Source organism: Ambystoma mexicanum, chromosome 11 (assembly GCF_040938575.1).
Source record: "Ambystoma mexicanum isolate Mex_15411 chromosome 11, UKY_AmexF1_1, whole genome shotgun sequence".
In the NCBI taxonomy this organism is placed as follows: Eukaryota; Metazoa; Chordata; class Amphibia; order Caudata; family Ambystomatidae; genus Ambystoma; species Ambystoma mexicanum.
The window spans coordinates 1,449,863,163-1,449,886,011 of record NC_090934.1 but is presented as its reverse complement, the minus strand read 5'-3'; the positions used below and the strand labels follow the sequence as shown (position 1 = coordinate 1,449,886,011).

Sequence of the window (22,849 nt, the reverse complement as noted above, 5' to 3'; positions counted from 1 at the left end):
TGGTCATGTGATGTGATGTCATTTCCGCTACCCTTGGCATTTTGGTGAAATGACATCACTGGTAAAAACCTCATACAACAATCTAGTCTTCCCCCTAATACTATTAGTCACAGCCAGTATAAAAGCAAGGAAAGACTCAGGAAGTGTGAGAGGCCCTTCCTGGAGGACCTGGCTACAGTATTCGTTTGTTGCAGAAGGAGTTTTGTACTGCTGTTCAAGAGGCGAGAAGGGGGACCCCCTTGCACAACAACAGCTTGAGCGCTGGAGAAACCCGGGACACTGCTGTGGTCCTGAAAAGGACGCCAACAGAGTGCCAGAGGGAAGCAGAAGCTCCTTCACTGTGAGAGTTCTCCTGCTGACAGCAGAGCGAGACGCTGGCTGGAGAAGTCTTGTTCTCTGTGTTGACTGTTGGGCTGGGGAGAGGTCTGTGGAGCCAACTGGCTCGCAGAAGAAGCCAAGGAGAGCAGACTGCAGGGGGTGGTATGCTGTGAGGACGCAAGAAGGAGTAAGGCTTCCGAGAGTTCGCGGGTACCGAAAAGGCAGCGTCCACGCTGCTCGAGCATGGAATAGCCCATGAGCAGGTGAGCACTTACCGCAACTGACACAGAAGCCACAGAGCAGAGGCGGCAAACCCAGAGAGAAAGCGGGACACTGAAGAGCTGCTGCTGAATTGCAATGGGAGAACCAACACACGCCACAGAGAGCCGGCAAGCCCAACTAAGAGAAGCGTAGACACCAAGCCCTTCCAGCAATCCTACTGAAGGCAAATAAATTAGCAAGAATAGACTCAATATCTCTTAAAGAGAATCATTTTGGGAGGCAAAGCCTGAGAGAGGTCAAGGGAGGAGAAGAAAGCCCCTCAGCTCGTGAACCTTTGTAGAACCATATAAATAGCTAGTCTAGGGCCCGCACCCAAGTGAGGCAAAGCCTGAAAGTGGTAAACGGGGGGGGGGGGTGCAGGGGGGTGGCGAGAAGAAAACCCCTCACCTCGTGAACGTTTGCAAAACCATAACAGTTACAAGTCTGGGACCCATAAACAAGAGGAGCAAAGCCTGAGCGGTTGGGGGGAGAGAAACCGAGCCCTTCATCTCGTGAACTTTTGCAAAACAAGTGAGAGCAGTGTGCCAATGAGAAAGCCCTGGCAGGAGACTATACCAGGCAAGGTCAAGATGAACAGTGTGTAAAGTACATCATATGAGGAAGGATACATCAGGATTAGCCAAAGACTGTATTGAAATCATAACGAGGCAGGAGAGTACATCAGGTATCCTACCAAGATTAAAACCAACAGCCAAGTTGGTCTGCATACCAGTTATTTTATTGAACAAGAGAAACTCAAGGAAATGGAGGTCTATAATAGTGCAAAGCACAGTGAAGAGGAATCATAAGGGAAGGACACAATACCCTGTAACTGTGAACTTTATCCTTTGGGAACTTATGTTGGAGTTACGCCTTTCCTTGTGAACATTTGTGTGCACTTTCAAGACCAAAGACATTACCCTTTTCCCCTTAGAGTTAATTTTGTTAGCATTTGAGGGCCAGAATAGTACTTTGGAAACAGGACAGTTTGCTTAGGACATCTTGACATCATACAGACCCTTATTTCTATGCTATTTAGGGAAATATCTCAGAGTAGGGACAGAGGAATTTTTGTATGGATGCAGAGAAAGCACACCTGTGTGCTTCTGAAAGTGAATAAAAAGCCTGGTCTGAGAAGAGATGTTGCAGCTCGCCCATCCTCCTTGTAGATCCAAGATCCACCAGAAAGCTTTCTTTAAATGGAACCATCTCAAAATGTGATGCCATGGGTTATGTTATTTTGTGTTCATGGGATTCATACCCCCCCACATAGTTTTTTTGCACAGTGTCCAGGAGCTCTTGCTGATATGAAAGATGGGGAAGGGTTTGGGTTTATGGAGAAAGAGGAACAATGGATCAGAGCCTTGCTGCAGCAGTGTTGACACACGCAATTCTGAAGTACCCAGGTGCTGTGTCTGGGTCTGTTCCTAGGTGGTGTGCGTCAAGGGCACAGAGTACTGGTGGGCATCCATCTGCTGACGTTTAGGCTACTGCTGTTCAAGTCCCATTTTGCATGAGGCTGTCGTACCATTGGAATAGGTGTCAGGACTACTGAAATGCATCCTAACCACTGGATTCTGAAAAGAGAAGGAGACGCCAGAATGTACACAGTGCCCTGAAGATAGGCAGGCAGGAGTGTAGTTTCAGACCAAACCCGACAAACTGAGAAACGAATGACAGTCCTTGTCCAGCCATGTACATTGGTTTGGAACTTCTTTCCAAAGGTCTGTAGCAGGATTGAAAAAACTTGCTGTTGCACTGCGAATGAGTGGCATGTTTAAGGGCAGCCCTTAAATTCATAGATTGGCATCAGAGGCCTCAATGGCTGAAGATTAAGTTCTCAGAGAGACAAAATTGCCCAGCTCAGATTGAAAAGTGGCGAGAACCCCTGCCCTCCCTGCTGGCTCACAAGCATTGAAATGGTATGAGAGACTCGTGGGCGGGAGGGGGGAGGAAATGACAGAAATGTCTGCTGGATGCTGGAGATTCCAGCTCCTATACTTGACTTGCCACAGTGGTGGTACCCGAAGTAGATGACGGTGCAGCAGCTTCCTTAATTTGTGCAGCAGCTTCCTTAATTTGTGTACCAATTTCCCCAATGAGAATTATCTGAGGAAACCGGTCAAGAATCTGGCCTTCCCATAGGAAGAAAATGGCAGCTCCCATGGAGTGCTCCTGCTGACCTGCTAGTGATGCAAACAATGGGTGATTTGCATTGTGGGATGTGGCGAACAAACCCGGTTGTAAGTGATCCGACCACAGCTGATTTTGCCACGATGAGAAAATTTGCATGAGAAAGGTGCGAACTACCAAAAGTTTGTACCTTTCTCATGCGAACACACTTACTACGGGGGCTGCAGGGGTTTCCCCCGCAACCCCTGCTCACTATACTGTAAAGTATAGTGTGCGGGGTGTTGTGGGAAAAATCCCTGCAGCCCCCGTTTTTTTTTAAAATTTAATTTATTTTCGCGGGTGTGCTGTGTCCCCCGCAACACCCCGCTCACTATACCACACAGAACTTCCGGTGTTCGAACCTTTGGTGGTATCATTTTTCGGTCTGACTTTTTTTTCCGGTCCGATCGTACAATACCAACAAACCCACCAATGATCTCCCTAGTCTGAAAGAGGTCTGACCAGACCAGGTCAGAGTGTTCCCACTCATGAGGGTAGTGGGACCACTTGCAGAGCAGGTCTGCAGCCACAATGATGGAACCAGCTAGGTTTGACCAATTTTATTGATGAAGGGCGAGTCAACAGAAGGGAGTATTTGATTAAGAAGCAGGATGTAAAATCTGCAATAGTGAATCGGGAACATAGAAAAAGTATTTTCAAAAGGTCCTGGCTTGGGCTCGTCCGGGTCCTGCACCCAATGTCTAGTGGAACACCAATGTCCCAAACATGCTTTCAAAGAGTAGTTGAAATGGGGCCTTTTGAGGCAGACATGTGACAGGTTCGGCAGAGTCTAAGGTTCTCTCCCAGATGTCTGAGACGGAGGTGGATCTTTTTTCACACCCGTCCTTCGTTTCCAGGCTTCAGTGATGGTTTTAGGGTGTTGACAATCACCTGGCCACTTGCCCTTTCTAGGGTCCTGTCCCCGGGATCCCAAGCACCATTGTATACCTCCTCCCACCTCTGAAGACTGCTCTGGTCCACTGGAAACCACCTGGTTTCTCCGTCTAGTAATTGGTGGGCCTGCTCTCCTCCCACCACCTCATCAGGTCTTGCAAATCTTCTACCACCTCAAGCGCTTGCATTATGTGGCTGCTTTTGCCAAAGGGGTTAAGCAAGTGGGCTCATTTGGGTGCTGGTTTGTTGGAACGTCCTATAAAACACAGCTGTATAGCCATCTGGACCCGTGGGTGTATTTAGTGGGAGATTCCTAATCGCAAGGAGCACCTCTTCTGTTGTAATGTCTGCCACTAGAGACTCTTGCTCCCCTGGGGAAATTTTAGGCAGTGGAAGTGACTGCAGATATGATTTTTGCATGGATTGATCAGGGTGATCTGATTTGTATAACACGGAATAGAATCCAATGGACTACTCTGTGATTGCCGGGGTAGTAGTTACTTTAACCTGGTGGGGGTCTACAATCGCCTGAATAGTTTGCGAGGCCATCCTTTGTCTAAGCCGTCAGCATTATCGGCTTTTGCATACTACTTCTGTTTAATATAGAGTAGGCGCCTCTGCTTTTTTTCAGCTGGAGGTCGTCTAGCTTCTCCCTAGTGTTCCGGTATGCCCTCTGTAGCTTTGTGCTTGAATCGGAAAAATCTTCTGCATAATGACCTGCAGGTCCTGCTCCAATTCTGTTTAAGGCAATCATTAGTTAATGCCACTGTGCCAAAGGGGCTATACATTTTGCGCCAAATGTTGCCTTGAAGGCATCCCACAGGATGTTTTCGGACACTTCCGGGCAGAATTGGTTTTGAAGTAGACCCTAATTTTATTTTCTAGTTCCTCCCACAGGACTGGATCCGCTAAAATCTCTGTAGGGAATCCCCAACTCCAAAGGAGCCTCTTATTTTGCTGGGGTTTTAGTGTCATTGAAATCGGGGCATGATCGGACAGTGCTATTTGTGTGGAGGTCTACCTGTGTTATCCTGCCCAAGAGTGTGGTGGAGGACCAAATGTAATCTATTTGGGAGAAAGAGCAGTGTACATGTGAATAGAAGGTAAAGCCCAATTCCGACCCCCGAAGTGATGCCCATACATCCTGCAAAGCTAAGCGTTCAATTTTTGTCTTAAGGGATAGCGATGGTGGTGTATGACCATACATATTTTTGTTGCTTCTATACTTCTGGGGGTGCCATGCCATGTTGAAGTCCTCCATTACCAGCATCTCATCCCTGCCAAATACTTCCACATCTATAAGGACTGATCTCAGGAAGCCATCCTGTTTCGAGTTTGGGGCGTATATGGACGCTACCGTTCGAGTGACTGCTCTAATTTGTATGAGGAACAGGAACCTCCCTTCCTGGTCTACCCGTGAGTTCAGTATCTGCGCCGTCGATCCCTGCCTGAGAGCAATTAGGACCCCTGCCACCTTGCGTTCACTTGCTGAATTAAAGGGTATTGCCTTAGCTTCTGTTTATGCCGGTCACCCTGCTTGATGTGTGTTTCTTGTAGTGCTACTTAGGCTGATGGTGTGATAGAGATGTTTCAAGTTTATTTTCACCGGGGTGTTTAGCCCCCTCCCCCCCCCCAACATCAAGTATAAAAAGTTTGACCATAGCCGCTTGTAAGACTCCATCCCAGTCTTGGCACCCCCACCCCCCTCCACCATTCCCTCCTCCTGAACTTCCTTTAACACCCACCCCCCCCGGATCCTCAAACCCCCCCCCACCAATCCTCCCATCCAGGTAGTGGGGGTGCGGGGGTTGGGAGAAGCACATGTACATGTACATAATAAATGAGGCCAGCAGGTGGCTCACAAGTGCAGAGAAAGGTACTGTAGGGTTACAGGTACAGACCCAGAGCGCTGGGGGAGCCTGGAGGCAGTGCGAGGGCAACTGGACAAGCAGGAGCCTAGACCCGAGTTCAGAGGGTAACCAGGTGACCAGTGCACGGAGCAGTCCGTGAAATCAGCAGGGGAGGGGAAGAGAGAAAGCTGAAGTGAAAAGGAAGGTCTTCAGTTGCTTCCAGAACCGGAGGTGGCTCTGCTCAAGTTTGAGAGTGGCAGGGTGGCTGTTCCAGAGGGAGGCCCCAGCCGAGGAGAGAGCGAGAGATCTACCCTTCACTCTCTGCTTGGAGGATCGTCTGACCCTCAGAGTTGGAGGTAGATGAGCAGAGAGCTCAAAAAGGAAGATGTTTAGGAAGAGAAAGTTTGGAGGTCGGCAGTTCCCAGGTGCCAGAAAGCCTTGTGGGTGATGCAAAGGGTCTTGCAGCCACAGGGAGCCAGTGGAGCGATTTCAGAGCTGGAGAGATCTGATCCCTGGGCTTGAGGCCAAGGACAAGTCTTGCAGTACTGTTCTGGATAAGTTGTAGAGGTCGAAGAGTAGAGGCAGGCAGATTTAGAGAGGTTCTTGCAGTATTCCAGTCTAGAGAGGACTAGGGCTCTGGCGACAGTGAGAAAAGGAATAATACCTCTGAGGAGCTGCAGCTGATAGATTGACCTTAGAGACATCGGAGATGTGAGTAGAGAAGGAAAGGGTGAAGTCCAAGATGATACCAAGCTCTTAGCCTCACAGGAAGATATAGATCTATCTCTATGAGAAAAAAAAAGGCAGGTGTCCCAATGAGGAGGATCTCAGTCTTACTGGCATTAAGGCAGAGATCATTGCTGGCTTTTGTCAGTTTTACGATCATCTTACACCATTTCTGGAAGCGCCCTTTCTGTAGTGTCCGTTCCCTCCTATAAGGCTCCCATATCTTTCTTCCTGTCCGAAAGTGATTGCTTCACTTCCCCCACAAACTCTGCAAATTGCGTCGGGAATGCTGTGGTGAACTTGTCTTGGAACTCCTGAAAGCATGCTTCGATGTCTGCCTTGGATATCCTTGTCAGAGCCCCCTCATCTCCCTCCTTCGCCATGACTGGACTGGCGTTCCAGCCCGACGATGCAGTCCGCTATGGTGCAGTCCCAATAGGAGATTGCTGCTTACTCTGTGCCTCCTGGCTTTCGTTCAATGTTCGAGCTTGACATTTGATGGAGGCGCAGAGCTCGCCCCGTGATCCTCCATGTCCGGGGAGCCCAAAATACGCTGACTGCCGTTGCCCGCCCAGTAGCTTCTACCGAGTGGAGGGCGATAAATTGCGCTTACGCTGGTTGGCCGGCTGTGCCGGGTTTAGGGCACTCCCACTGCTGAACGGGCCTCACCCAGTCCTGCGCAGCATCCACGGAACTTCTCAGCTCTCTGGCTGACGTACTTTCACCGCGGAGGGTGCTTATCACTCGCCGCTTTGCTGCAGTGCCATTTGCTGCCTTATCTCCCCTGGGCTGTTCCCCGGCTCCAACGAATGCTTCCTGACCATGTCATGGCACCCAGCAGGTCTTCTATGGTGGCTCCCCTCCTTGCCCAGTTTCACAGGGTGATAAGCAGACGCCACAGCCCATCCACTGATTCAGGTATGTTCGCTGTGCAAATCAGATACTCTGAATTGCCTCTAAATGTGGGCTGCAAAGTCCTGCCTGATATTGTAGGCCTCATCGGGGGCAGAGCTCTCTGCAATCACATCCTCACTTCCTGGCCGCCATCTTGGAATTCACTATTCTAACTCCATGGAATTATCCTGAGTGCCGTCATTTTGAATGCCTGTTTTATGATGTATTAGTTCAGACATCTGAGCTCTAGTATTGGTCTCTTTCCCGACAGGGAGGTTACAGGAGTATAATCTCCAACACCTTTGCCATTTTGGAACCTTTTGGTGTTCCATAGGAATAGCATATCTTCCATCCGACCAGGGTATGAAAAATGGGTTGAGGGTATGATGCGGTTGTATATTGTTAAATGGTCTTGGAGACTCAAACCTCGCCTGCTGCTGCCCTTTTATTCGCTCGCTTCAGAAGACACAGTAGGATGTTAATGTGGAGTATTAATGCTGTTAGAATGGGATTCCCTTTTATGATCCCTTTCCTGGTATCTTCCATACCCCATCACTCTGGCTTTGCCCACGTTAGGCTTGATACCATACTCCGAAGAATGCCATTCTCTTTTCCAAACAACTCCATTAAATTCAAGGGCTTAGGGAGTATTCTCAGGTAGACCTCTGGTCTAACATTTGTTTGCCTTCATCCAGTTTCCTCAGGATTGCGCTGTATGACATCTGGCAAAAGCCAGCATCCGCCAGCTCTAGTGCAAAGACAAATGAAAGATGACATGCAACTCCACCAACCCTGGAGGTCGGTCTGGCTTAATTCTGTTTGCGTGATCTAGATGTTGGACTTTGGCATTGCGTGCTATATCTCCCCATCATATCCGGTTGCAATAGTGACTGCCAAGGCAGCTTAGATCTTCAGGCAAGCTATAGCAGACACTGTCTCCAGTTTTTGCCCTTTTCCATCTTGTGGAGGAATAAATTGCAAATCAGGGTTAACTGTGCCCCTGCAAACCTGCCACCGTCACCAGTGAGTGTAGACTCGGATGGCCTTCAAGGCTAAGGCGTGCTTTATCAGGAGATGTACAGTTTCTATTTGGGTATGCAGTAAAGGGCAGTGCTGAATCCAAGACAAGACTAGGCGCTGTGCGACCACTACGGTGGTGATTGGCACCCTTTGCTTTCAGTATGTGTTGCAGCCTTTAAGTGGATCTTTGAAGAAAACCTTTCCCGACCTTAACCACAGTCTTTGAATAAGGACTTCTTTACTCTGGAGGGGTTCTTTTACCATGGAGGGGTGAAGGATCAGATCTGCCGGTCTTTCAGAAAAAGATTAAATCAAAGGTAAATCAATGGTAAATGTCACAAAATCTAGCAGCAGAGGGCACACAGCAAAAGCGTCTTGCTCTCTTTCAGGAAAAACAGAAAAACAAAATAGTGCAGGAAGAATGTAGAGGATTCCCGCGCACATGGCGTGAAAAGAATGAATCCAAAGAAGGATTGCGTAGGCAGAGTGTAAGCTCCTCCCAACCCCCGACCTCCACCTCGTTCGTCAAGGGGGGAAAAAAAGACTACAAAGGAGATAAACATGGCATCTATAGTTTGCCTCACAAAGGGGAACATATACAATGCATGTTAATCTTGGACACATTTTATGATGGAGACATCTCTTTAATCTTGAATTATACTGAAGCGGAGTCTGGAGGCAATGAAAAAAAAATCACGGACATGTAGATACATGATTGAAGGAACCCCCCCCCCCCCCCATGATTGTTGTTTTTAGGTTGTTTTGGTATAATTTGCAGCAATCATTAATAACACATTAGAAACACATCATTAATTCTTATTATGTTTTATTCTTGTAAGCTGAAACCTCTTTGAGCGATAATAAATTATTTGGAACTCCATTTGTGGACACCTACAGAATGATAAGCAAAGTATATCCGCAGGACCTACAGAACACGTGCAGATGACCTGTGGCAACCCTAAAGAAAGTTCACTACTCCTATAGATGCCATCTACCATTATATTACATGCCAATGTGAATGCTGGGTTATCATCCTCAAGTTTTGGCAAATAGATCTCATGCTTAGACACCATGCAGAACTCACGCATGTTTGTGCCGCAAGGAAGAGGTAGTTGAAACCAGAACCTCAGGTGAAAAAAACAAATGTAGCTGCTTAAGCAGATTCTCTACTTCTATAAAGTACTTGATAAACATCTACATAGACTCAGCAGAAATGGAGATAATGTTTCAGACCTGTCCATTGTTCTTCAATTGCTCTGATGTGTCCATCTTTAAACAGCCAGAAATGAGCCAGCTTCTTCCAGTCTGTGGGTTTGAGGTACTTGGTGGCTAGCCGCCACATGACTGATCGAATGTGTTGCGTCTCCAGCCCATGATCTTGCTTGAAGGTTAAATGTTGATCGACCCAGGAATCGGAGTCGCTGTTAAGGGTGTCCTACAGTGAGAAGAGATGTTTGAATAAAGAACGCAACCCCATTCCAACCAAGTCTTTGTCATGCAATTCAGGCTTTGATTTGTATGAAAACTCAATTTAATTAAAACAGCAAGTTAGCGGACCAGAGACCTGCCTCTGAATCTGAAAAATGCTTCAGCGATCTTTACCTTTTCCCATTTATAAAACCGATCTGCTTTGATGATCATGTCTGCCACGTTGATATGGTTACCACGAGCCGCTACATCCAGAGACGTCTTCCCTTGCTGAAATGAAATAAAGACAATTGCCACTCTGTAACACAACAGTAGACATGCAGTTTATGTATCTGTTCACTAGGAGTATAGTATACGATATGTATTGAGAGATCTTCTACTTTTGGGCAGACCACAGACTGAATGACCCCATGGCACCCTTTCATGATTCGGAGTGGGCCCGGGAAGGATTAAGGACAGGTCAATCAAGACGTGCTCACATAGGGCCATTCTAACTTGTGGCCAAGGTGCCTAAGGTCCAAGGGCAAGACTTTCAAGTGTTTTGATAATGTAACAGGAAAACCTCTTTTCTGGTCTTGTATTTTGAAATGGGAATTATTAGGAGTGAGCCTTTCGGAAAAGAGAACCTGTGCTTCAGCAAGACTAAGAAAATGTTAATATATATATTTAATTCAGCAGAGGATATTCCAGTTGTTGCATCCGAGGCTTGAAGCTTGAGCGATATAGCACCCGCCTTTTGCTGAGTATTGCAATTCGGCCCGAAGGTTGTTGCCCAACCATGGGTGATGCCAAGAAGCTCAGTTTGGGGTCTTATCTTGTATTCTTTCATTCATGTTATTTATTGTATCGCTTTTCACCATCATTATGGTCCCAACATGCTTTTGGTTGAACGCCCTCGGAGGGACCGGAGTCCAAACAGGAGGTGCTATTATGCGTGTGTGCATTTCAGCCATTAAAGCTATGCCAGGGTGGCCAGGACCCTGCTAGTGACCCGTGTCTAAATGAAGTGTGTTTGGGCGCAGCAGAGGAATACTATGGGCTAAGAGTGGGGATTGCGTTTAAGGAGATAGAGATGTAGGTGGGAAGCTAAAGTTCGAATTTAACATTAATAGCTTCATTCTTATGGCAGAAGTGATGTGCAATTGGGTGTGTGTTGTATGTGTGTGCAGGGTGTGTGGAGTGGTTCGTGCCTTCTGCTAAGTTGTAAAGGAGCGGGGTGCGAGGAAATGCATGAGCTGCACAAACAGTCTATTTCCTGGGCTCCATCCATGTACAAGGAGCAGTGCTGCGTTTTACAGGCGAACTAAGTGCTTGATGAATGCATAATACTCGCCCTCGGAGAGGCTCAGAGTGAGAGATTGCCATCCTTGTGGTGCAAAACAAGGACCCCATTTCATGATTACATGCGGCAGCATTGCCCACCATCCTGTGCTTTAGAGTTACATGAGTGCCTAGCATGAGCGAGGTGGCTGGTTTTTCTCCTACGGGATGATCAGCGTGATTTTCCCAAGGTGCATTTTAGTGCAATGCATTGCCCCTCCAAGCCCATATGGGTGCAATACCTGGCCCACTGTCAGGATTCGTTCTAGGTACGAGGATCGAGGCTGGGAGAAGAAAGTGGAACTGGACGCCAACCCACTCCTAATGCAATGCCCCTCCCCTTTGGTTGCAAAATGGCACAGAAGCTTGGCCTGGAAGATTGTATGTACTTCAAAGACATGGACAAGGCTCATTTTGGAGGGGCTGGTTGCACCTGGAGCCATGCAATGTAGAACACGGGTGGAAGTCAATTGTGCAGGAAAGAACTCATCTCTCACAAGGGTGGGGCCTGGGAGCAAGGTTGTGCCTACTAGCTCTGGTGTGCCGCACTGCAATTGGTCCACATCCCTTGCCTTGGAGAGGTGCTGAGAGTAGTTCTGGGATGACCATGTCCACTACTTGCGAGTTGACTGCTTTTTTGTTTGCTGGCGGGCACTGGCCTTTGGATGCCAGACAATCAATCATCTTTAAGGAGTGGACAAACATGGTACTAGTGAGGATGTTCTGGACCTACAAGGTCTCGGGCCTATGAGGAGTCCATTTGGGAGTAGGATTGTTAAGTGGGCATCTTGAATAAGGTAGGAGGCTAGGAATGGCGAGGTCAGAAGCAGGGACCATTCTTTAGCGTCTGATCTCGGTTCGGAAGCGTCGCTATTTTTATTTTTAAAAATCAAATCTTTGATTGCTGCAACACTTCTGGGGCTGGGAAAGCCTCTGCTTGGTGAAGAGGCACACACGTGTGACATGTTGGTGGGAGCTAAGCTCTACTCAGGGCAGCAGGAGCTAGGCAGCTGTCTGCTTAGCCCTAAGCACGTCTGAATCTTGAGTGGGCACAGGACGTTTCTGCATAAAAACAAGTGCTGCAGTCACTTATTTCTAAGAGGTATGATTATTCCCTTAGGGGTAATATGAAAAATACAAAAGGGTATCCACCGTAGCAACTCTTGCCAATGGACAATACCCCACCCCCTTCCTGAAGAACTCTAGGGAAACAATACCTACAATAGCAGAAACTGACATGGTATGCAAATTGCAAATATGATTTCGAACCCTACGGCAGTCACAGCTCTGCCCATACACGGACCATGGCACCATATACCTGCACTGGCTTTGATCCCTACATTTTATTATGGTATTTATTGAGAGGTGACCCTGGCTTCAAGAAGCAACACAGCGCTTAACAGAGGTATACAACAGTACAGATCTACAGCCCAGGGAGGTGTGGGAGGGGGGGGGAAATGGTAGGAAACAGGGGGAGTACAGAGAAGGGGCTCATCTGTTCAAGGTGGTGGGAGGAGTGGGGGTGGTAGACGTCATCTAGAGAGTCAGGTGGTGTGATGTGATGGCCTAGGTGTTAAGGCTGGGAGACTCCAGAGTTCTTTTCTGAATTGTATGAGCATGGGGCAAGTCGGATACTGACGAGGAGGAGGTTCTATAGTCTTGGGGTGTAGGCAGAGAAGGCTCGTTTTCTGGTCCTTTCCTTTTTGCAGCGTCAGATTTCAAGTCTGCACGTATCCTGGATTCTGGTGGTGCGCTGTCCATCGCAGATGCAGAGTTTCTCCGCGAGGTAGCAGGGTGACTTGAGGGAGACTGCCTTATAGATGATGCAGCAAGACTTGAAGGTGAATCGTGCAAGCAGTGGGAGCCAGTGAAGGTTGATGAGGGACAGGGTGCTGCCTAGAACCATGAGGCGTGCTGCCGCATATGGGATACTTCTCAGGGGCACAAGCGAAGACAATGGGAGGCCTTTGAGGAGGGCATTGCCCCATCCAGGTGGGATAGGACCAGTGCTTGGACGGGTGTATCTGTAGCTGTCCATAGGGAGTTGGGGCTTGGCCTTCCGCAGGAGGGAGAGCCGATACCAAGCTGCACATTTTCTTGGCTATGTGTGTCTTGAAGGAGAGGTGTTTGGCGATGTGGAAACTGAGGGATTTGGTGCAGGAGTTGAGCTTGAGTGTGAAGCCTGCAAGGTTCATAGCCAAGTCTGTATGTCTGTATGATAATCTGCATGCAGGGATCACGGGGCGTCTTCTTATTAAGGTGCGCTTACCAACTGAACTCCGCAAGGCAACATTAACTTGTGGGGAATGGGAAGCGAATCTCTGTAAACCCAATCCAACGTGCTGGGGCCATGGAGCACGTAAAGCCAAAGCTGTGCACTGTAACCAATCAGCTCGAAAAAGTAGCTCCAATCTTAATGAGGGAGAGGGTGATCAAAGTGTACCGACAAGAGAAGGAAAGCTAATCTCTCGACACGCAGTGGGACATATAGGGAGGAAGCAACTTCACATTGCATGGACACAGTGAAAGGACTGACAACGTCGCGTAGCATGGACACCAAAAACGGAATACAAAGTGTTAGTTTCCAGGGAGACCAGAGTCTTTATCTGAGCATGCGCAGGGTATAAAAAGAAGAACTCTACAGTGAAGTACTCCTATTCAACACCGTAGTAGCAGTTTCAAGAGGAGGGAAATATTGCTCGATGGCAATCTGAAGCAGCAGAAAGCTAAAATAATTTTTAGAGGCAATCAGAAGTTTGCAAGAGCAGCAACATTAAGAAGATAGTGAAAGCAAGCTGTACAGAAGTAGCTTTATTTGTTATAGTAAATAGAATAGGTTAAGGAAAATTAGCATAGGGCTTAAGATAAAGTCAGTCAGATAGAAATCTATTTTTCAAAGAGGATTCATTACTCAAGCCCAAGCAACAGCAGCAGAGGAAAGACAGGAAATGCTTGAAATTGAAACACAGAAAATAAGAAATGTGGCTACTTAAACTAATTCTGTATTATTCTCACTGCAGAAACCAATTACACAAGGCCAGGAGTGAGGAGTGTGCAGTTTGTTTCTTTATCCACTATCCCTTTTCCCTTTCCCTTCCCAGGGGTTGTAGACTCGGGTCCAGTTGGGAACATCCAGAAAGGGTCTGTGGGATCAGCAGCTGGAGCGGATTTGGCAAGGCAGTTCTGACATGCTGACTGTTTTGGTTTGCAGGTTTGTTGTTTCAGAGGCATGTGTCGGTCGATGGAGGCTGAGAGGGTGGCACAGAGTACCTCAGTAGGTAGCTGCAGTTCGGTTGGGGGTGTTCGGTCAATGTGAGGTGGAGGTTGGCAAGGTCTTCCATGAGGGCTTTCACTGGGAAGTTCTGGAAGGACCTGAAGGTTTGTCGGATGCGTTTCTGCTGGGAGTGCTGGTCTGGGGTGGTGTGCAGGATGTTGAAAGGTACCTCGAGGTGGTCCGACCAGTCAAGCAGGAGAGGAGAGCTGTAGGCAGACCGGTGATGATTAGGTTGAGGAAGTTAGCTTTCTCGTACGTTGGGCCTTTTCGTGTGCTGTGTCAGACTGAGGCCGTCGAGAAGGCCGAAGAGAGCCTCCATCAGTTCAGTGGCCTTGTTGCCTGGGAGGTTGAAGCTGCCTATGAAGATGTTGGCATGCATGAAGGACATGGTGGTGACCAGGTCGGTTAAGTCTCTGATGAAGGGGATGTTGGGTTTGGGTGTATAGATGAGATGTAAGGTGACTGTGGAAAGTGGCAGGAAAGGATTTCAAAGGAGCCAACGTTGTCGACGCCAAGTCTGGTGCAGTGCCATGAGGTCTTGTGGATCTTTAGGTGACTGAGGCCTCCACCTGTCTTGTTTGGCTAGTCTCTGTGTTAGATGCTGTAGCTGTCGGCAACAAGGAAGTCTAGGATGTGTGTGGGTGTCAGCCAGGTCTCAGTGATGAAGATGGCGTTAAGGTTGTGTGTAGTGATGAGGTCTGCAATGTCTGCTGCATGGGTGATAGCAGAGCGGACGTTGCATAGCATCAATGTTTGTGTTGTGGACAGTAAAGGGGGTGCTGCTGATGGGCTTGAGGCTGATATGGTGAAGTTGCTGTACTGCAGAGTCCATGCCTTGCAGGAGGGGCAAAGACGTTGGCGATGGCCTGTGGGGACCAAGGGAGAACACATGTTGGCGCGCGCTTACCCAGTTGTCCAAGCAGGTGTTTGGTCCCTGGGTTCTTGCGGTCCAAACAGGAATTGTCCTTTTCTTTGTGTGCCCTTCACTCCAAATGCCCGGGCAAGAGACTCTTGACCACGAAGTTAAGAGCAGAAAGGAGGGGGCAGTGCTAAGAATGTGGGTGGGGCTTATGCCACGTGACCTAGATCCACTTGCACATGGTCACCAACTGCAAAGGAAAAGAGGCTGGAGGGTGGCTTAAGTAGGGAAAAAGGGCAGCAAAACAGGAAGGCACCAACAGTTTAGCAGTGATTGACAGGCGGGGGGGGGGCTTAGGCACGTGACCTAGATCCACCTGCTTACAGTGTGCATCTCTGGAACTTCTGGTCCTCATTCTGCCAGACCACTGAGATACAATGCCTGGTTGTTTTGTAATGTAATGTAATAGAAGCAGTGAATGGAAGCAGCTCCACGCTAGTTATCCAAAAAAGCTCTTCAGCATAGCATGGTCAAAAGGGCCTCAGACCTAAAGCTCGTTTCTTAGAAGTAATGCTTGCAGAAATCCTACAGTGTAGACCAAGTCACAGCACTACAGAGGCACCAGCCATTGCCAATGACGCTGCCTTAGCTTGTACAGCACGGGTGAGAAGACCCAGCGGAGGAGGAATCTTCGATTCTGTAGGTTTCTAGGATACAAGAATTATCAGCATGCCAATAAAGCCCACGTCTTTGGATAAGGGCCACCAGAAACTGCAAACAGATGATCAGACGCTCTGAAGTCATTCAAATATAAAACCCCAGAAACGCTCTCGCATTCTGGCGAGATATAATCCCTTTCCATGGCAGATGGATATTTTCTGTTATTTTTTTTATAAATCACGCACACACCAAACAAGTGGATTTCTTGGCCCTGTGCCAGAGCCAGTTTGAGAGAAGGAAAAAACAAATTAGGGAGAGGCTGAAAGAAAAAGTTATGTTTTCACTGATTTTCAAAAGAACATTACAGCTGATTCTTTTGAAAAACTAAAGTGTGTTCCAAAGAGCGGATGCCAGAGCAGAGAATTAGCAAGGAGTTTTGAAAAACAATTTGTCGGGACACCGAAGAACTGTGGACTGGGCGTATCAAGTCAATTTCTGAAGCCATCCATTTGTAGTGCCAATGGATCAAGGGTGCAAGAGGCCCCTCTTAGCGTCCTCTGCAACCGTTTGAGGAATCTGGGTCCTGCCATTGTTCAGGGGGTAATGTCTGTGTTGTAGGATGTCATTTAATGTTTCTACCCCACAGCGTCTTTGGCCAGAGAGCTGGAACTGTGAGTGAAGGAGAAGGGATAGGGAGAAGCTAACCAATAACTATCTGTCCCTGCAAAGACTATAAATTTACATGTGTGGGTGTACTGTCCATAGTCGGCGCTGTGAGCCGCTCATCTAGGTGAAGGCCAAAAGATTACCCCATCTATTTGCTTCTGAAAACACTGCTGATTCACAACTGGTCACTTATGTTTCATTATACACTGTTGTGACCATTTTTTTATAAAAACTATTAACCCGAAGGTTACTTCTTATTGTTCATGAAAAAAGGAAATAGAATTGAAAACGAAATAAATCGTTAGCGACAGAAAAAGAGACGTAGGTGGGGGAAGAAACCCTCCAGCTGTAGGTCTATTTCACAAGTATTGTATCTGGTGCATGTTATTGGTTCACACATATCCTTAAGTCTACCGGTTTCAGTAGATTTATACCACCTTCATCAGGACCTTCGGTTCAGAGGACAACTCTTGAGCCTTCTTGATTACGGTCAGCGGGGGAGGTGGAGAATATATATATATATGGCCATATATATGGCCCAAGCAGTGGGCAGGTAGGGGATGTTTATGGGTAGGGTCAAAGGACATAACACCAGTTTGGTCGCGGAGGAAACGCAGCAGTCTTGTGAGATGGAGAGAAGTGTGGTTGTGGGGACCATTGGGACAGGTGGGGGAAGCAGGGGAGGAATCCCCTCCACCCCCTTTGTGGGCGGATGAGCAGGGAGCAAGAGATTCCCTCCCACCCCCCATTCGAGGAAGATGTTTTGGGAGGCATCGAACAGCAAAGGAAAGAGTTGCAATGTATAATGGAAAGACCTTGCGCAGTAAACACATGCAGAGAAAAGACATGGGACCCTCATTATATTGGCATTCACACATTGTATGTAAAAAACCTCTGATGTTACAGAATAATCCGCTTAGAATTCTGAATGTTCTCTACTGAGCCCATATTACACAAGCTCTATGTGATCTCCATTTGCGACCAGTTTCAGCGCAGATATAATTTAATGTGGTCACTCTGGTGCATGAGTGCATTCATGGTAAGGCCCCTATGATGAATCCAGAGACTTTGTCCCCCCCGCACCCTCTTCCCTAGAGGGAGCCACCCCACTTGAGGCTAGGGAGGTGCGCCCGTTTAGCAAGACCTTCCCTAGGAGTTTGGGAAAGCAAGACTGCATGGATAAGCGTGACTTCCCTATTGTGGACAAGGACTCCCATTCCCATAGGGAACTTTCCATCTATATGGGAGTTGATAAAGAGGATAAAACCTCAGTGGATGGCACAAGGTAATGCTGAATCCCCAACCTGTTGGATCACCGGTCATGACGAACAGGCCTCTTCTGAGGATTGGAGGACGAATCAAGGGCCGAAGACTCTGCAATGAAGAAGAATCCCAGAGTCAAGATGACTTCCTGACGTGAGAGCATGTACCAGGGGAGGAGGCGCGCAGAGATGCGGAGCCAGCAGCACTGTGGAAGCTAGAGAAGGCTATAAGGGGTGCGATATGTCCCTCAAAGAGACATGCAAGGCCGGAAGAAGCGAGGCCACACGGAGCAGAAGAGACTGGAAGGCCCAACCACATATCAGACGCGTTGGGCCCGCAGCCAGTCAAGAGACACAGCATCCCGGAGCACAAGATCTGCCACTCTTAAGCTGAGAGCCAGAGAAGAACAGGAACGAAGCAAAGCCTGCAGAAGGGGAAGACAATCCATTTTGAACACCGAAGAGTGGCGTGCCAAGCAGAAATGCCACCACTGCTACAGAGACTGACCCTCCCTGGAGTAAATACTGCCACGCCACAGGTATGCGGGTTACCCAGGTGAACGGGGGCGGGGAGGGGGAGAATAGAAGTAGCAAACCGGAGGGTTGGGGTTGGAGGGGCGTACAAGCCTCTAACCTCAGAGGGTCACAGATCACCAAAGAGCGCGAGAGAGCCCAAGCAGGTAAGGGGTGTGGGAGCCTCAGAAGCCTGAACTGCTCAACACCCATTCAGAAGGGTCACAGGCACCCGAGAGAACCAGAGAGTCAGAAAACCAGGAGGGTTACAAAAACACTGTCAAACTCAATATAATAGTGTGTCAAGAGAGCCCAATCGACTTACAGGGGAAGTACCACCAGAGTGAGCCGGAAATAACACAGGGACACCAAAAACCCAGGAAACCGGTTGAAGTGTGGAAAGAAAGGAAACGTTGATGGAAGGGGATCAGGAAACTACTCCTCTGCATAAAGATTGGTTTTGTTGTAGTTTCAGGAACTTGAGATTAGTGCATGTTTTGGGAATCTGAGGAATGTTGTGATAAAACGAGGCTTGTTTTGCCTTAAAAGGAACTTTTGGTTAAATATATCATTGAATCAAGATCTAGGAGGGCGCCCTGGAAAGCCTGAGAAGCCTCTATGGAGAACAGAGTGCAAGATACTCTCATGGTTTCCCACAAAGCCAGAGGAAATTCTAGCTGTTTGAGGAAGTTGCAATTCAAGTTGCTCGCTCTGAATGCTCATGGAGTGGAGTTTTTGCGCCTGGACCCAAAGGCAAAAACAAGGAAGCAATACTTAGAAGACCAAATAATGTACGTGTCCAACAGAAAGAGAACAGGGACTGCCTCTTGAAACCTGGAACCAGCATAAACTTAACGAATATGGGACAATAGTTATTTAGGGAGGCAACAAAGAAACGGGACAGGAATTGCTTACTGGGAACCGCAAAAACAAACTTTGGATAAAACATAAGTGCGAACAAGAATGACAGACCTTCAGAGACAATACCCAGGGAAAACAACAGGAAGTTCAGGTGAATGAAGTTTAAGACAAAAAAACTGAACAAGAGCATAAGCATAAACATAAACATTGAAAACTAATAAGAGTACTGTGGCCTGGAAATGTGGACTGAACTACAGACTGGAAATAAGATAACTACAGGCTGAAATGCTTATATAAAAATCAAGGAAACTACAGACGAAGGCAAGAGACTGCATGCAAGGAACTTGGGAAGTGTGTGCAGCAAGCAAGGGAATTCAGAGTAAAGGGCTGTAGCAAATAACCTGCAAACAGAGGGACAAGGAACTGCAGAGAGGTGGTGGGAGGGGGCATGAGAGAAAGAGTATGGGGATGCCAGATCAAGAGCACAGGCACTGGAGCATTGGCTGGAAACAGTCAGCAGCAACAGGTCTAAGCAGAAAAAAGCAAGATGGTCTGGACAAACACAATGTAAGAACAAAGTGCTCCTGCAGGCAGCTGTTTTAGTACTGAAACACTTTTCGCTGAAGCAACCTCATAACCGCACATCCGGTAGCACACCTGAAATCGCTTTACTCCCTCTCTATTCTTTGGCAGTGCAAACAACGAAGGCCTGTAGATCTCAAACTCATACTCTTCTAAACAATTAATGCTGCATTATGGGGCATGTAGTTTGGGTAATCCCAGTTCAAATACCTTTCAAAGGGAATGTCAGAAATATGAACGAATATAGATCAGGATGGATTGTAACAAGGCCAGAGCCGCAGTTAGTCTACATAGAGTGCCTCCTACTAATAGAGTGGCACGGTTGTGACAAAACAGCATGAATGCCGGGTGTGCAGAGGCTCAGACATTAAGTAAAGCTAATTATTTATCATTATGGAGTAAAGAAGAAACCAGCTGTACATAGATCATCTGCACCCAATCCCCATCTAACCCACATTTACAAAATAATCTGCATCAGGACCACAAAAAGGGGACAATAATGATCATGTACAATTTTCTTTTTAGATACTGTTCTGTATTTAATGTCCAGCTGTTCTGAGCTACACTGTCTCGGGAGGATAGCTCAGGGGCAACGTGCCCTCCTTCGAAGCAGGCGACGTGGACCAACAGGTTCAATCCCCGGGTCCGCGCTTAGAAACATCTGGGTATTAAGTGCGTTATAAATAACTAAAAAAAAAAAAATATTGAATACAGATAGAATTGTGAAGGTCAAAGGGCACCTTGTCCATCAAGTTGAGATTAACACCAGCAATGAGGATCATCTCTGCAATCTCTTGTCTTCCATGTTCAGCAGCGACGTGTAGCGGAGTCTGCAACCTCTGCGAGAGCAAATCAAAAGATCAACAGCAGCATGTTAGAAGCATGAAAGGGAACGGAAACAATATTTATAACTGTATCCCATCATTCAATTTCAGTTTGGTACTCCATCATTCAGTGTTGATACAAGATCAGCCCCTGCACCCTTCTAAAACTCCTCCCACCAATCCCCCCCCCAAAAAAACACTGCAAGAACCCCTGCTGGTTAACTAAACATTTGGGAGAAAGACTGCACCAGATAGCGGATCATTAGATGTGGTTGAAATGAGGCAAATACCAGTTAAGCAAAGGTATTGCAATGTAAATAGGCAATTTGGATTGGTGCAAGGATGGCCCGCAATTGGTCTCTTCTTCCTTGCTTGTGTGCATGCATTACATTTAGCTGGGTTTTGGTGCATAAGGTGTAGCTTTAGTGTCATATCAGTGAAACAATTAATGCAACAGAGAAAAAGGTGTTGAGAAGCAGAATATTTGGTTGGCATGACGATGCAACGCAATTGGTATGCACAGGCTGCACCATACATTTGTTATGGTTTGCGTCCCTCGGTTCATCATTCTTTCTACTTTGTGCATCATAGTAGTTCTCCTTTTCCTAGTACATCAAAGACATTGGGCTCCTAGTCCTCCTTCAGCACAACCCTTATCGTCTAATATTCCGAAGACTCCCTTTCTCGGCACCCCCCACTCTATATCTGTCTTTTCTTATATTAACCTTTCTATCTCTGCCTCCTTTTCTCGCTTTCCTATCCCCTTCTCCCTTGCCCTTCCCCTCACTGGACTGTGGTGGTGTGGGGGACATGGTGCAAAAGAAGGCTACAAAAGAATTAAAGACTTTATGGAAAGTTTGCGAGGGGCTGGATGCTGAAAGAATAAAGTGTGATGTAACAGTATGAGAATTTCACTCTTATGCTAAAACACCCCAACTCCAGGCTGCGTATGGATGCGATGGTGGCAGTTCAACATTTTACAACTGATGGACCAGCTGGGCTCAAGGTACGCATCGCCTTTAAGCTCAGTTAAGTGTAAGGCTTGCAGACAAGAACTGAATTCAGCAGCTGGTACAGGTGCCCCAGACTTCAGCAGTAAGGCAGGACTACTGCTTCAAAGCCAGAACTGACCACATGACCTTCAGATTCTTGGGTCTTCCTTACATCAGTTATAACTAGCAGGATTGCATGAATGCTAGAACCTACTTTGCATCAGTGTGCCTAGTACCCTGCTGCTGGATCTTGGCACAGCGCAATATTCCCATTTTGCTTCAAACAATCCTCATACAGTGCACATGCATTCACGCACATGGCTCAAGAAAACACGTTGAGTTCATAGATCTTACGTGATCTGGAATGTTCAGGTCGCACTCCGAGTCAATGAGGAGTTTAACCATGGAAGCGAAGTTCTGCAGCACCGCAATGTGCATGGGAGTGGTGTGTTGCTGTAAAGAAAAACAAGAGAATTCAAAATCGAAGAGCAGGGGCTTATAGCTTTTCTGGTTAAAACATTACTGGACATGTTGCAGATTGCAAAATATGTACTTGCATTCCAAAATACAAAAGAAATGAATATATAAAAATACACAAGCCTTTAGTACAAGTCACCAGGAGATTTGTCATCCTATTGCAGGCAAATCCTAGGTCGTAGGCTAACTTTGCAGGTCCAAAAACGGTTTGGCCACCCTACAAATTATACCAATCAAAGCCCCATCCCAACTGTGTGACAGATATAAAACTCTACTTGTCCTGCAGTGGGTATGCAGTGCCTGGATTGAATTTGCCCCATATTAGTAAAGAGGTCTATACACTCATGACATGTACCCCAGCTTGGCATCTAAACATAAGGGACCTCAAATAGCCTAGGATCGGGGTGACACTTTATTCTGTGCTGGAATCAGAAAAGCAAAGTCCTCACTCCACCCTGCTATGCCCCACACACCATGAACCGCGCTTTATTATTCTGCCATCTGATAAAACTGCGTCGCACATCATTGTCCCGCGCATAGACCCCTCCCCAACCATCTCAAAAGAGTGGGGTGTGGATTTTATTCTTCAAACATCTACTTGTCCCAGGAACAAAACCTTCAAGAAACCTACTTGCCCTGTAAATAAATCTACTTCTCACACTTTGGAGGGTAATTATTTGTAAAACTAAAAAACAAACCCCATGATGTGGCTTCCTGACGCCCACCCTTTTCTGGTGTTACAGTCACTGCTTTTTCAGAGATAAATAAAATGTTCACACTAGCCATACTCAAATCAATAGGGGGTGTTCGAGAGTTAGTTGAATGATTGAATGAATCTTGAATGATTTGGGGCGGTAAATGCAGGGCCTGCCAGTGTCACTTGGGGTCATTCATGGCAAATAAGAGCCTGTAATCTGAAGTCAATCAGCAATCTCAGCATCCAGGAATCAAAAGGTTTCCAAACGAAAATTGAATAAGTAGTAGGAAGAGCCGCAC

The 22,849-nt window shown here is 47.2% G+C and overlaps 1 protein-coding gene across 2 annotated transcripts in view; it reads right to left on the bottom strand.

Annotated features, from left to right (window-relative positions):
- The window catches only part of ANKDD1A (ankyrin repeat and death domain containing 1A), a 239,158-nt gene that overhangs the window by 27,891 nt on the left and 188,418 nt on the right, over positions 1 to 22,849 (bottom strand). For both annotated transcript variants that reach the window (XM_069625082.1, XM_069625083.1), the window contains exons 10-13: positions 21,731 to 21,829; positions 20,301 to 20,399; positions 9,738 to 9,833; positions 9,369 to 9,570 (exon numbers count right to left, since the gene is read on the bottom strand). In XM_069625082.1, the coding sequence (XP_069481183.1) occupies positions 9,369 to 9,570; positions 9,738 to 9,833; positions 20,301 to 20,399; positions 21,731 to 21,829 (496 nt within the window). The remainder of the gene's footprint in view (positions 1 to 9,368; positions 9,571 to 9,737; positions 9,834 to 20,300; positions 20,400 to 21,730; positions 21,830 to 22,849) is intronic.